Source organism: Falco rusticolus, chromosome 17 (genome assembly GCF_015220075.1).
Source record: "Falco rusticolus isolate bFalRus1 chromosome 17, bFalRus1.pri, whole genome shotgun sequence".
Taxonomy (NCBI): domain Eukaryota; kingdom Metazoa; phylum Chordata; class Aves; order Falconiformes; family Falconidae; genus Falco; species Falco rusticolus.
This window is the reverse complement of record NC_051203.1, coordinates 1-15076: the sequence shown is the minus strand read 5'-3', so window position 1 is coordinate 15076 and position 15076 is coordinate 1. Positions and strand designations below refer to the sequence as shown.

Below are 15076 nucleotides of genomic sequence, written 5' to 3'. Positions count from 1 at the left end.
TGTGGCCAAGTTAGATTTGTCTCTTGTCCTATTTTCGCTATCTGTTGTTTAATTAAGTGGTTTACTTTTCCGCTTGCTTGAGGCCTGTAAGAGGTGTGTAATTGCCAATCTATTCCCAATACCATACTCACTTGTATTATTTTGGCACAAAAAAAGGGTAATAGCCCTATTTGATTGCCTTAAGACTTGGGAAGCTAAAAGCTTCCTTTAGGTTGTCTTCAGATTTGGGGAATTCCTAGAATGTAACAACTGAAATAGCGCTCTGTGTCTTGTTTGTTCTATATGTTGTCTTGTTACATGTTCAAAATTGGAGTTGGAAGAAAAAAAATAATATTCTGGTAATTCTAGGCAAATAGCTGAAAACTTATCACTCTGCTTAAGGCCAGAAAAAAATTAGAATCTGTTTTTTTGGCAATTGTTCATTGAAACAACTTATTTGGCGTTGAACTTCAGTGAAAAGAATTTGTTACAGTTGTGGGAGCTGCTGGTCACCAGGAAAACATCCTGAAACCTTTAAAGTACAAACTAAGAAAACAGATAAGAGCGCCAAATTCACCAAAATCTTTGTTGGGATGAGATTTGTTAGAACATCTAAACGTTTAAAGAAGGAGAAATGCAACCAAAAGTTAAAAATTATCAATTACTTGAAATCTTGAGCTTATCTTTAATTCAACAGAAAAGTGGAAAAGAGGGCCTCCCTGAAGTAAAAGAAATCTCTAACCGGGTATATCTGGGAATAAATTCCAGGTAAGGCGAAAAAGCATTTTTACCTGCTACAGTAAAAATGATAAGCGGGAGGCCTGCCTAGTTCAGGTAAAACAATATCCCTTGGTCAGCAGGGCTGGGGGGGATATTGGCATAAAAACTGAAATAAAATACACTCTGTAGTCGTTCTACTAATGTAAATCTGTGTGTTTTGCCATGACAGTGACTTGTTACGGGATGCGCAGATGAAACTCTGCTTTGACAACGAAGTACAAGGAATAAGGTTGGTCAGGTGCCTCCTACCACAATCAAGGGTAAGACTGGGTTGGCCTCTGTGTTTGCCACCAAGAAGGATCTTGAGCTCCACAGTTGGCTGCAACCCCGCAGGCGTTGAGTGGTGGGAACATGTGCCATGCCAGACCTTGATGTGAGGAATGGCCCCCGCTGTTATAAGAGGGTCATCCAGGAAGGAAGAACATAAGATGACCCATTGAGGCACAGATTTGGAAATTGGAAACCGCCTGGCCGACCATGAGGCTAGATGAGCAGCAGAGAAAGTAGGAAAGGAGGAACTATGCTTAATACCAGACGGTAAAATCCAAACTCTAAGTACAGATGAGGAGCCAAATTATTCTAAAGGAGACCTAAAGTTAATTCAGGACATGAATGGTAAAATTAAATAAGTGGGCTTATTTGGCAGATGGCCGTATAGTGGTACCATCCAATTTAATATGGACCACAGCCCTAACAGAACATAATAAGAGTCATTGGGGAGCTGATATGTTATATAAAAGCCTAAATCAGAAATTGATAGGGTGAAACTTATATACTGTAGTAAAACAACGTAATAATCCCAATGTAGCAAACAGAATAAAACTAGGGAACATTAGTAGAGGAAATTATCCAGGACAACAGTGGCAAGTTGATTTTTCCGAACTCCCAAGAAAAGGGGGGTACCGGTATGTATTAGTTATGACTGGTATGTTTTCAGGTTGGCTAGAAACTTCCCCTTGTCGAACAAATAAAACAAGAGAGGTAACAAAGGGATCGTTAAATGAAATTATCCCCCACTTTGGGGTTCCGGCAACAATCTTGTCAGATAGAGGCTCACACTTTTGTGCCAAAATAATACTGTATGGGGTGGCCTCCCAAAACTGGAATTATCTCGATGACAAATGGACTACCTGGCCAGACTTTTGGAAAAAGCCAGACTATGGTGGAGGATATTGCCTATTTGATAATAAAACATACGAGTTGGGTCCCAGATTTGATTTACAAATATTAAGCCTAACCACCACAATATTTATTAAAAGTGATATATATAAAAGTGATAATAACTGTCGTTGGAAAGCTCGAAGCAAGACAGGGAGAGCATGTCCTGGAAACTCGGGGCAAAACACTTGTTCCCAATCTGATGGATGGAATGATTAAACAGACATCCATGAGATATGGAACAAGGTGCAGATCCTGCATGAAATTACTAAAGACAATTTATCATGGAGTTTTAAAGTTATATGAGACAAACTGACTTCGTGGTTACCTAATTTGGAATGGTTAAAACATGCTTTTATTATAATACTTATTGTAATAGTTTTAGGAATATTGTGTGTATTACTTCAATGTTTTTTTTGGTGCTGTCGAAGAATGATCATAAGGCATAATGATTTTTTTGTAGTTGCAAAATGATTTGCAAAAGTTACTAGAAAAGGGGGGAATGAATGGTGAATGATGTGCCACTTATCTAAAGGATGATGTACTTATGTTTATCTAAAAGTTGGGAAACGTCCAAGGACCCTTATTGCTAACATGACGGATGTGCTAATTGCTAAGTCCTTGGATCTGTCATCTTTAAAAAGGCTATCTGGTCCCAAGTTCCTGTTGTTTATACAACATGGCAAAGACAAGGAATTAAATCATGGTCACTAGCTTAGTGAGATATGTAAATGAGTTCCCGGAATTGTAATGAATATGTAAACTATTTCCCAGAAAGTTAATGAATAGGTCTGAGTTGCTGTATAAAGAGGGGACTGAAAAATCCCCTCAGGGTGCATGACTTTGGTGGAGCGATCCCCCATGCACCCAGCGCTGCTGAATAAAGATAACCTCCGCTCACTCGAATATTGGTGAATGATTCTTTAAATCAATCTAGTTGAAGATACCCTTGCTTCCTGCTGGGGGCTGGACTAGGGCACCTTTAAAGGTCCCTTCCAGCACAAACCATTCTACGATTCTGTAAACTACCACTGTCATTCCAGCCACTGTGTATTCATATATACTTGAGGAAGTCAAAGTTCTTCATGACTGAAATTTTACTCTGAAAGTTCTGAATTGCCTTGAAATTCTCAAGAGCTCTTCTCCAAAACATCCCTTCCAGAGATACTGATATTCAGGTCCTGGACCCAACACTGTACCTGAGGTTGTTTTACAGCAGGGCAGCAAAGTTTTGTAGAACAAGTGAGGCCGAGAAACTGCCCAGACACATTCTCCTCCATGTTCTCCCAGACCCATGTGGCAGCACCTTCAGAGAACACTTTTCTATTCGTTCCCGATAGTTCTAAACATCTCTAACAAAATTTCACCAGTGTCCTCCCCCCTGAAGCAGTGCTGCTGTTACCACAGATAGCAATGCAAAGATGTTCAAAGGAAATGGTCTGAAACACTTGGAAGCTAAAGGTCACAATAAGCAGGAAGAGAAAATACTTTACCATGTACATGAGACTGCTGGAAACTTTCTGCCGGTGCAAAGTGGAAATTTTCAGCTACCTGCAGGAGACAGTAATCTTTCATTAAAAGGCCTGAATCTATATAAACAAAGCAGTCATACCGGCAGTTGGATTTTCAAATTTTTGTTTGAATAAGATAGACAATAAGCAACTCATTGTCATGGGTGACAATACCAGCAAATATTGTCCTAAAAGATACGAATTTCCCCTCTTCCTCACAGGCAGTCATGTGGAAAGCCATAATCACATACCGATGTTGACAACAACTGTTCTACGCAGAGTATTTTAGCGGACGTAAAAATAAGAAGAAGGAATCAAGTCTATGGGAGGGAACTAACTGCTGCTGTAGGAAATATCAAAAGGTATCACAGAAACGGAGTGGAGAAAGTAACTGGGAGGGTGAGCAGGCAGGGTAAGAAAACCCTTAATACAATAAACAACAGTGGTCCTATGTATGCATCCATGAAAACAAGCCGTGTTCAAAAATAAAGCACTAAACCTACCTACCACCAAAAAAACCCCCACACTCCAAAATCCCCCAAAAGACAAAGGTTATTCAAATTTTAACCTTGAACATGAAAAGGATATGGATATTAGGTGTCAGTCCTCCCTGACACTCGCTAGCAATCATACACACCCTCCCCTGGAAGATTTCAATGCATCAAGCTCACACGCTACATTACACCTTTGAATGTCCGTGCAAACCTATCGCATATGTTAACTGCAGACCCGATGAGAATGGAGATGTGCAAAAGTCCAAGTGCCTAACAAGGGCCCCCAGAAATTTCCCTAGTGACACCCACGCACCCTCGGACCCTTGCTACCCACAGCACTCCCCTTTGAATCTTTCCTGCTCACCACACTTTGTGGCAAAGGGTTCTGTAACGGTTCAGCACTCATGATGATGTTCAAAACACGATGTCTGGCTTCATGAGCAAAAGGGTGGGGTGTGTTTGGTTTTGGTTTTGTTTTTCCGAAATAAAAAATGTTGCCTCCAGGAATAGTACACAAAGATGTAAAAAAACCTCCAGATTTTGAAATAAAGTAGTAAAAAAAAAATTACCCTGGGCCTGACTGCTAGAATGTACTTGGGTACGTAACCTGCACATCCCAGTGTTTTGAGCTCGGTAACCTGCCAAATGACAGGGTAGTTACATAGTCATCTGGCCTATCTTGTACTACATTTTCATACACCAGTTGCAAAAAACATCTCTTTAAGCATCTTCAACCTTGACAACTCCAATAGTCTTGCTTCCACTGGTTTTCTAAAGAAGGGAACATTTCACTCCCTCCAGCACCTCTGCTGACAAGTTGTTGGTTACTGTTATCTCCAGCACCTGCTGGTGGTCTCTGTTGAGACTAGAAGGGCAGATGGGACAACCTCAAAGAAGCTGCCTCTCCCCCTCCAGAAACCTCAGTAAAAAGACTCACTAGCTAGATGGTAGAAAAAGCTAAGCTTCTCCAGCCAGCCCACCTCATGAAATAGAGAACTAGCCCCTTCCCACCCTTTTCCTGACCCTCCTAGTGAACCCCTCTACAGGCACAAGTACCTTGCTGAGCCCAGGGGTTATTACAGTCCTGTGAACACTTAAAGTTGGAAAAAAAGCAGAATGCCCTGACTGTGCCTTCTGACGCTCATCACCACCATGCAACAGGCTCACGGCAAAACCCATCTCTCACCTTGTTGACCTCCAGGAAACCGTACACTCGGCAGCCCTCGTTCTTCTGCTCTTCCATTTTCTGGCTAAATCCTTCCCTCTTGCACTGCTCTACGCTATCCGGGTTCTCGAAGGCCCAGCCTCATCACCTGTATGCTTCTCTGACATCGTCACAAGTATTGCAGCACCTGCAAGAGCACAAACATCATCTTATCATCTTTACAGAGATAAAGAGACACTCCAGCTCAGGACTCAAATCCCCGGTGGATTTTATTTCAAAGCAGCAAACTTCAGAAACTGGACACTGAAAGGTGGTCTAATGCTCCTGAAGGCGCTTGAGTTTCCTGACGTACTTTTTGAGATTTTGGCAAGAGGACGCAAGCTGTTTTAATGCAGCACTTAATTCTGAAGAGGGCTTTAGTTGTCCATTCAGACAGCCAAGTCCATTCTTGGCAAATAAATTTGCTGCAGAAATGACGTTTGTTTCTGTGAGAAGTCTCCCACAGTTCTGAGCAGCTTGGAACTTCCCCATGTGAGCAAAGCATCTACCTGTTTCTATTCCTCCCTTCCTCCGTTTTTAGGGAAAGACTGCCAACATCGGAGGCAAGGTTAATGGCAAACTTTCTTCATTGCTCTTCTACCTCTGGACTCACCAGAGTCTCTATCACGCTCACCAGAAAAAACAACTGTCTGTCTCTGCTCCATGTTGTGCCGGACAAAACAAAAAGTTGAAGGCTGGAATCATGAATCCCTCAAGATGGAAACACCTCTGAGGAAGGATGCAACTTGACAGACATGACAAACTAAGTTACTACAGAGACAATAATAGCAAAGGATAGTCCAGAACCTGTGGACTATCACGAATCCATTCTTACACAAATTTGCAGGTAGAAGGAATGAGAAACACCGAATGACGCCCATCATTTGTCTGAGTGATGGGTGTCTGGTCTTTGCTCCCATAAGGATGCAAAGCCTGCAGCAGAAGCGAGAAGGCAAAGCCGTAACCGGGTTTTATTCCAAGACAGCTCACAGAACAGTGAAATAATTTACACAGCTCCCCTCTGGACACCAAATAATCCCAGAAAAGGTTCTGTTTGCTAAGATACTATCTTTGTGCTACTGCCCTTAAACAGGCACACAGACAAAACAGACAACCTAACTGTGCACGCTCTTAACAATCGTGAGCGCAGCACAGGCGTACTAAAACACAACAGCTCTCACCATTCTCTGAACAGGTGCCCAGGAGGATTTCACTGTACGGACCTTCACAGACATTTTGGAAAAAAACGTCCAACACGTATGCCACATTAACTGTATCGATTCAAGCACTAAGAAGATGTGAAGGTTACCGAATGTCCTCTGACTCTGCCCCGTAACAGCTTTCACAGCGATCGGCATCCAAAGCATTTGGATCAAACACCTTTTCTTCTTCTTTCCCCAGTTCTAAGACAAGAGGATTCATAGTGACGAGGCACATCTAGAAACACTACCTTGTACTTCTGCTCTACGCACAGAAACTGTTCTACACATGAAGGAAATGATATTGTATCAGAATCTGCACATCCTGCACCCGAAGCTCACCTGAAAGAATGCACAGGGCCTGTTGAGCTGCAAAACAAGATCAAGAAGCAGAGTAGCATTTGCCATCTGAAGAACGCCCTCCATAGAAAGAACCAGCCACCTGTAAGCCTTGCCAGAGCGCCGATCAGATGTTACTTGCACAAAGGCTTCGTTAAAACTTTGTCTAAAGCAGACCCAAACAGCAAATTGCGACCGATACAGGACCTGTTACACAAACAACATTTTAAATAGCAGACAGCAGCGCATAGCGCATAATCCTGTCCCAAGATATGCAGGGAACACAGTTATATATTGCTGTGAAACTAGATCACAGTGGGAATCTCCCAAGTGGAAAACTGACACTCAGCTCTCCAGTACAACAATGCTGACAATGCACACACATTAACCACTGGCTTACTAGAAATCTCCAAGGAATTTCTATCTTTGTCATGATTTTACAATTCTGCAAGTGTCTGTGCCACCTGTGTGTTGAATGCGCAGCCACAGTACAGCTGGGGCACAAAAATGTTCTTAAATGCAGAAGGCTGCAGAGGGACTCTTAACCGAGGAGATGAGAGCTGGTGACAGCTGAAACCTGCCAAAGGGCAAGACATGCCTCCAGAAAACTCAAACAAGACCTTTGTTTTCCCAAAACCCAAAACAAATAAGAAAGGTCTGTAAACTTTGGAGTTCGGAATAAGCGAGCCAAGGAACTGCATGTCTAAAATTTTCAGAAACATGGGTTCTTATTGGAAGAGGCCCCTTAAAACCAGGCTGCTCCACTCACAAATCCTGAAGGACAGGACCAAGTCTGCTGGATTACAGAAGCCCTCTAAGGCTCACTGTCTAGGCACCGCCGCACTACGCTCTTACGAGCCTCGGAAAGGCGGCTTCTTGCATAACTAAGGCCGGGGCAGGTGATAAGTCAGACACTGCTGAGGGGACAAAATGTTATCGGGACCCTCTTTGTTGAGATTGGGAGGTATAACAGGCAGACAGAAGTGAGAGTATTTAAGACATCTGTATTAGCCACAGAAAAAAAAAGAGATTTTAATTAGGAAGTATGAAATATGCATGAAAATAAATAGTTAACGTCACTTTATGGTAGTTATGATCAAGCAAATAAAAAATTTTAGAAAAATGTACCCATTCTTAAACCACTGTATGAGACTTACTTTCTACAGCTTACAACATTCAAACAAGGTGAGAGTACAACTAAGAATTCAACCAGTATGGGTTTTGATCCTGTAATTACACTAAGAGATAGCGTCAGGAAGAATGCAGCTTAGTAATTCCTACGCTTTGTCAAAGCCATGATTCCTGCCATTTGAAGAACACCTGTACAACACATGGAGTCTTTCAAGATACAGCAACTAGTAACAGCTTTCTGAATGTAATCGGTAGCTGCCTGTCGAGTCGTCTCAGAGAGCACCCAGAGGTACTGCACACAGCTTGGATACTATAAAGAAACTGCAGTACATAAAACCCCACATGCAAAGTTTCGTGCTGTTAACACGGTCCTCGACTTGCATGCAGATATGACACATGACGCCGGAAAACTCTGTCCATGTTAAAAGGAAACGAAACAGTAAAGAAAAATAAAAATTAAAAAAATTCAATCCTCTATCGCCATCCAGTGGAAATTAATGAGATGACATCCCAGCACAGAATGCAACCTACCATAGAAATCATTAAGCTATTAACTATTTGAATGTAACTATGATCAGGAAAAGCCTCCACATACTACTCCATAATATTTAGGTATGCTTTACTAAATTTAAGGTTAATGTTAAATAAAATGTATTTTTAACTAAGAAATTTAAAGTGCCGAAGCAGCTAAGTGGCAGAACCAGGCCCCGTCCCTAGCATAGCCCTAATCCAAGGCTGGTTTAAAACCCAGTCCAGTTAATCAGTGGGTGAACAGAGAAGCAACAGATGATCAATCTGTGGAAACAGGTGCTTTCAGAAACACAGGCGGTTTTGGAAAAATTGGTGCATGTGAATAGGAACTGCTCTTTCAAAGACTAAGCGCGCTTGAAGGAGCGTGTGAGTTAAAGCAGGCAGAAAGAAGATCACGATCCAAGGAGGAGCTTGGAACCGAGGCAGAGACTGGAACCGAGCAGGTGAATCAACTGGGACAGAGTCAGGTGATGGATTCACAGAACTGACAGGACCAAAAGAAACTCCTAAAAACTTCAGACATTGACTAATGATCTGGTAAGCGTATATAACCTACGCTGTATCCCTTGGTTCTCTGTCACCCACTGGGGTGGTGGCCCAGCTCTGAGTCATGACTAAAGCAAGCCCGGCGGTAACCACGTCTGTGTGGATTTTTCCTTTACCAGACAATACTGCTATAGTTGCCATTTAAATAACTGACTGAACATCAAGTGCTACTAACAGAAACTGATAATCATAGCGTTTCACAAAGGTGGGTGGACACTTCCAATCTAACTTGCCACACGTGTGGTGGAAATCAAACCAGCCATATCCTTTTTCCAGACAGCAGAAGAAATTGCTCGTTGCATGCAATGCAATTTGATCGCTTTCAAAATGCCTCTCCTGGACGAGACACTTTGCTCCCTGCAAGTTTCTCTTCCTCTCTGTCAATAATATAATGAGCGAGAGCAACCGGTTCAGACCTAGTAATCCCAGTGGAGACTGGCAACACAAGTAAGGCAGGAGGCCCATATGTGGAAACAGAGAATTGGGTACAAAAAAGCGGGCTTTGACCCCAGACATTACATTTGTCATGCCACAGCCTCTGAATACAGAAAGGCTGCTAAGTGACACAACAGTAAGAACGCTATCACCTCACTTCTGTGACACCAGGAGAAGGTCTCGTACCTACCCACTGTTCAGCTCTTGGCTTAGTTTAGCCTTTCAGCTTTAAGAACAGAAAAGTTAAATCTGAGTTACAACAAATCAGCAAGTTTAGTTCATGCCAATACACAAAACTACACCATCTCCCAGAACAGATAACAAGGACCTCACGTTTTAGAAAGACAAAGTCTTGCAGTATTACCGTTAAGACTGCAACACTACCAGAATCGTTCCCGGTTTGTATTGAAGCAGAACAGTAGGCCATAACATGTCAAAAAATACAGAGGAGAGGTTTATGTAGCCGAGGACCACTTACTCCAACTTGTAACTGATAAATCAACTGACAGCTATTAATCAGGTAAGCATTAACGCACACAAAGCAAACATAGTAAGACACAAGTTTAGGCTTAAGGGTCAAGTCAGCGGAGCCTTCCCTGGAGAGAGGCTCTTTCCTCTAACCAGCTCGTCCCGTTTCTCAGCCTCCTAGGATTTAAAAATGCAACCAAAGTCAAGTTTTGCCAGAGCAGCTGCTTGATTTCTAGTAGGAAAAGCCTATTCACTCAGCAGCTTTGCTCCTGAAACGCATCAACGAGTCCTTGTCCCAGTTTCAGAGGGACCAGGCAAAGACTTGCCTCGCAAAAGTACCGAGTATAATGTATATACACACACACAGAGGAGCTTGTCTGATCTACCAGTGTAATAGACTTGTGTCCTATAAACTTTTCAATAGTTTGTGGTGTTTAAAACGCTGTGAATTCAGCCGTCCCTTGTTCCCATGAATCTCATAGCAGGCATACAGTAATGGAAAGACTATGAGAGCATCCATCCAAGAATGACAGAATAGCATCCTACCGTGTCTCTCTGCTTCTGGAGTCACACGATTGGCAGCTTTATCCAAGCGCTGTTTAAACGGCTTGTGCTCGACGTCCTGCTGAGGCTCTCCTGCTCCGTCCATGGCATCGATGCTCAAATCTGAAAGCAGCGAGCAAGGAAAGCGGTCTATGAACACACATTTGTTATGGCCTGTGGCAAGCCGAGGAAGTGAAAAGACAGAATCTTTCAGCCAGCAGGGTAAGAACGTGCCAAACCGGGAGAGCACGTACAGCTAGTGTCAAGTGACCGACAGGGAATAAAACACACGGTGCAGCACGCTAAACGGCCCTCCCAGGTACGGGGTTTGGTTTGGTGTTCAAGAAGGACAGTTTCCAACTTCCAAGAAAGCGTTACCCTGAAAGGTAGATGCGCTTAAGGCAAAAAGCCAAAAGCAAACCCCTCAAAGCCCAGAACCATTCTCAGGAACACAGGAGTTAAGCCTAAAATTGGTTGAAAACTGCCTCCTACCTCTTCCCCTACCACCTTTCCCCCTTCAACATCAGCACATTTCCTTGTGATCCCTTTTCACAAAAAACATTGAGGTCTGTCATATCGGCTTGGTGCCGAAGCACCACGATGCGCTTGCTGGCTACATGCTCTCTTAGAAGGCTCATAGCTTCTTCGCACACAACAGCCGAGGCTTCCAGCCTCTTCAGCCTTCCCACGCCCTGTGAAACATGAGGAAGGCAAACACCGATAACATCACAGGGGATCAGGAGGAAGTCAAGATGCACTACATTCAGAGCCCAACGCATTACCCAGAGGAACTACCACAGCAGAACAAGAGGCAGGAACGATCAGTAGACAGGCAGATAACATGCACGGCAGCGATACCCACGTCAGACTTGCAGGACGCTTCCACGCACTTCACCCCGCCACTTTGTTTTGAATTTAGTTAAAAGATAATCAGATTCTTAACGCTCATTCTGCTTTTAATAACTTCTGGAGAAAGGCTAACACGTGGCATTGCTATTACAGTCAGAATTCCAGTATAAAAATCACGGCAAAGCCGTGCCTTGTCAAGTGACTTCCAAAGCAGGCTCTGGAGCCTTTCAACGAGACAGTCAAATCTGGAGTCCCGCGGGAACCCTGTGCCAGCTCCGTCAGTACGGCCGAGCTCTCCGACAAAGCGCACCGCCGTACGGAAACGTCAAGCGGGTTTATACCTCGGGCTCCTTTACAGCCTCGGAAAACAATACTGCCCGGCCGGACGCGCGGCTCTAAGCGCCTAGCAGGCCCGGCTGCGTTACCACGAGGGACCGACAATTCCTCCCCGGCCGTTGCCCGAGCCGCAGCGCAGCACTCGGCAGCGGCGGGCACACGGAGCCTCGCGGGCCCTCGGCGGCTACAAAAGGGATCCCTCCGTAGTCAGCAGTCCGACTCGCAAGCACGAGGCACGCGTGGCGAAGTAACATCTCGAGCGACCTTCGGTTCCGCTCCCCTTGACTTGTCGACGGACGCTTCCGGACGAACCTAGGGACAAAGGGAAAACAAAAGGCCCCGGTTTCGCGGGGAAGCAAACCAAAGGCCTCTTCCCCTCGGCTGCTCCGGCCCCGGAGCTGACTGTCACGACACAAGATCAGCCAGACACCTGAGCTGCCGCTGCCTCCCAGCCCTCCCCGGCAGTTAAAAGGCTTGCGGAGAAAGCAGCAGTCGGGGGCGACGGCTGGGGATTCCGCTGCCGGCTGCCTTTTCTTGCTCTGGCCCGCTCGCAGGGGCGGGAAGAGGCTCCTGAGCCACAACACCCCCCCCACCCCCCCCACCCCCCCCCCCGCGACAGCGTTACCGCAGGCCCCGAGGCAGCCTCTCTGCGGCCCGCGGGGGCCGGCAGCCCCAGCCGGCTGCCACGGCTCAGGCCAGCGGCTGGGGGAAAGACAAAGCCCCGCGCAGGGCTGCGGCGGCTGCCCGGGCAGCCCGCAGGCGGCGGCGGGTGGGCGGCGGGGCGGCGCGGGCCGACCCCTCTCCCGGGCGCCGCCGCCACGAGCGAGCACCGGGGCCGCCCTGCCTGCCGCCGCTCCTCGCCGAGGTAGCGGCGCGGCTCCGAGAGACAAAAAAAAAAAAAAAAACAAAAAAAAACCCACCCAGAAAAGGGCAGCCCCGTGAGGAGCCCGCTGACCACCGTCCCTGCCGGGGAGACGAGAATCGGCGGCAGCCCCGCCGGTCCCGGGCCGGGCCGCCCGCCTGCCTCAGCCCGCCCGCCGCCGGCACCAGGCGCTCCCTGCCGCGGCCGAGCGCCGGGCCGCCACATCCCCCCCGACCGGGCCGCTGCCCGCCGGCCCCCGGCCGCCCTTCAGCCCGAGCGCGCCGCCGCACGTCCCGGCCCGAAAGTCTTCCGGGCTCCCGGCGAAGGCTCCGCACCTCCACGGCCGCTCCAGCGCGCCGCGCGGGCCGGGAGTGAACCCACCTTTCCCGGGCCGGATGCGCCATCTGCCCCTACGCACGAGGCCGGAAGCCCCGCCCCTAGGGGGGTCAAAGCCGCTTCTGCGCATGCGCCGCCCTCGGTCGGCCAGAAAGGCTTCTGCGCATGCGCCAAACCCGGATTGCGTCATCGGCCCAGACGCAGGGGGCCGGAAGCCCCGCCCCTAAGGGTCAAAGCCGCTTCTGCGCATGCGCCGACCTTCCTTGGCCAGAAAGCCCTTCTGCGCATGCGCCAAAGCGGGATTGCGTCATCGGCCCGGACGCACGGGGCCGGAAGCCCCGCCCCTAAGGGTCAAAGCCGCGTCTGCGCATGCGCTGCCCTTAGTTTGCCAGAAAGCCCTTCTGCGCATGCGCCGAGGCGTGTTGCGTCATCGGGCTGCGACGAAGCCGGAAGCCCCGCCCCCTTCGGCGTCAAGCCGCGTCTGCGCATGCGCTGCCCTTACTTTGCCAGAAACCCCTTCTGCGCATGCGCCGAAGCCGGATTGCGTCATCGGCCCGCGACGTGCCCGCAAGCCACGCCCCCTTCGGCGTCAAGCCGCGTCTGCGCATGCGCTGCCCTTACTCCGCCGGGGGGGGCGCGGTGCTGCCGCCTGGCGAAAAAAATTGGGTACTGCAGCCCGTCTAGCTAACGGACTGCACAGTTTATTATATAGGCACGGCATCAAGAGGGGAACTCTGCCCACGGCCCGTTAGGAAGTTGCCTGGCTTCCCATCTCGGTGGATGAAGTTCTGGCAGCGAACATTCTCGATTCCACTAGTCTAGCGAAAAAGAAAAAAAAAAAAAAAAAAAAAAAATCACTCGAGAGACCAGGCTTACGCTTTTTTTTCCCCCCTTATAAAAACACTAGCAACAGTGCCTGAACGGGAAAAGGGGTCACGAAAGTTTTTATCGTAAAATGGAAGGGCACGAAAGAGAACAGAATTCGACAGACGATACGTAAACCTCTGCAGCTCTTTCCCCGTGCCTATCGGACATCGGTTTCCAAAAACTTTCTCGGGTGAGCGTCTTTTGTCTTTGAGCAGTGCAACAGACGCTTTGCAAACAGCACAAGTCTGCTTTTGAACCATCGTTTCAGACTTTGCAATCCCTTGAGATGGGGCGCTTTGTACTTGAGAGAAACAAAACCCACTCTGAGTCTTTCCTTTAACGATACAGGCCTATTCCCCTTTCCCTTAGAGAAACAACCTACTCGCTTCTGATCTCTCGAGGAATCTTAATACTCCCAACACACTGCGCCGTCAAGATCAACAAAGCAGTTTCCTACCACGTTGCCAGCGAGCGATAGGACCGTCTCGAGACGCAGTTTCCTCGGACAAAAACCCGAGCGATCTATCTTCAAGACTCGGTCCAAACGGCTCCGTCACCGTTCCATCGCAGTCCCCTTCGGCTCCACACCACTGCCTTGTGGGAACGCCCCCTAGAAAAAAAGAAACGCTTTCATCAGGGTAACAAGCAGAATACAGCTCTAGCCTCGAGGACGGCTGGCACGCACACGGCCTGTATCGCCGCAGTCCCCTGAGCCGCAGCTCAGCGCGCGCCGACAGCGGTGACGGAGGACGCGCTGAAGGCGAAAAGCCGAAAGCCAACCCCCCCGAAGCCCAGAACCGTGCTCAGGCACCCAGGAGTTAAGCCTAAAACCGGCTGAAAGAGCTGCCTCCTACCTGTTCCCCCGCCACCTCTCCCCCTCCGAGGCCAGCACCTTTCCTCGCGATCCCTTTTCGCAAACAAAAGACGGACGCCTGCGGCCTCAGCTCGGTACCGAAGCACCACGATGCGCTTGCCGGCGGCGTGCTCTCTCACAAGGCTGACAGCTTCTCTGCACGCAACAGCCGAGGCCCTGTGAAAGGGGAGGAAGGCAAACACCGATCACGTCTCGCCGGGGTCAGGAGGGAGTCGGGGTGCGCTGCGGTCAGAGCCCAACGCCTTCCCCAGAGGAATTACCGGGCCACAACAAGAGGCAGGAGCGATCGGCAGACAGGCAGGTAACACGCACGGCAGCGATACCCACGGCAGACTGGCAGGACGCTTCCAGCCGCTTCACCCCGCCGCTTTGTTTCGAATTTCGTTAAAAGGCAATCCGATTCTTAAGGCTCACTCTGCTTTGAGGAGCTGCTGGAGAAAGGCTAACACGTGGCATTGGCGTTACCGTCGGAATTCCGGCGTAAAAATCACGGCAAAGCCGTGCCTTGTCAAGCGGCTTCCCAAGCAGGCTCTGGAGCCTTTCCACGAGACGGGCAAAGCCGGAGTCCCGCGGGAACCCTGTGCCAGCTCCGTCAGTAGGGCCCAGCTCTCCGACAAAAGGCACCGCCGTACGG

General features: G+C 48.1%; 1 protein-coding gene across 7 annotated transcripts; it reads right to left on the bottom strand.

Annotated features, from left to right (window-relative positions):
• Positions 1 to 652: 652 nt before the first annotated feature.
• LOC119158514 (translation initiation factor IF-2-like) lies at positions 653 to 15054 on the bottom strand. Of its 7 annotated transcripts, none has more exons than XM_037410574.1 (5): positions 12424 to 13189; positions 11768 to 11815; positions 10322 to 10441; positions 6436 to 6529; positions 4795 to 5274 (listed from the first exon to the last, which is right to left on the bottom strand). In XM_037410574.1, the coding sequence occupies exons 1-5, from the start codon at positions 12767 to 12769 to the stop codon at positions 5232 to 5234; spliced, it is 651 nt and encodes a 216-aa protein (XP_037266471.1). In that variant the 5' UTR covers positions 12770 to 13189; the 3' UTR covers positions 4795 to 5231. The 7 variants fall into 7 exon arrangements, 4 of the variants coding, with proteins under 4 accessions (XP_037266473.1, XP_037266471.1, XP_037266472.1 ...); XR_005107892.1 differs by lacking the exons at positions 4795 to 5274; positions 6436 to 6529; positions 10322 to 10441; positions 12424 to 13189 and adding exons at positions 13204 to 13519; positions 14026 to 14178; positions 14423 to 14598; positions 14703 to 15054 and having other exon boundaries at positions 11239 to 11815; XR_005107893.1 differs by lacking the exons at positions 4795 to 5274; positions 6436 to 6529; positions 10322 to 10441; positions 12424 to 13189 and adding exons at positions 13323 to 13519; positions 14026 to 14178; positions 14423 to 14598; positions 14703 to 15054 and having other exon boundaries at positions 11240 to 11815.
• Positions 15055 to 15076: the final 22 nt, after the last annotated feature.

Bases quoted from the DNA above. Each gene is read 5' to 3' on its own strand.
- LOC119158514 (XM_037410574.1), bottom strand. From the start codon at position 12,769: ATGGCGCATCCGGCCCGGGAAAGGTGGGTTCACTCCCGGCCCGCGCGG. The intron at 11,816-12,423 runs GTGGGTTTTTTT...CTTTGTCCCTAG, and splicing joins ACGGGGCTGCCCTTTTCTGG to GTTCGTCCGGAAGCGTCCGT. The intron at 10,442-11,767 runs GTCGCTCGAGAT...CGCTGCTTTCAG, and splicing joins CAAGGGGAGCGGAACCGAAG to ATTTGAGCATCGATGCCATG.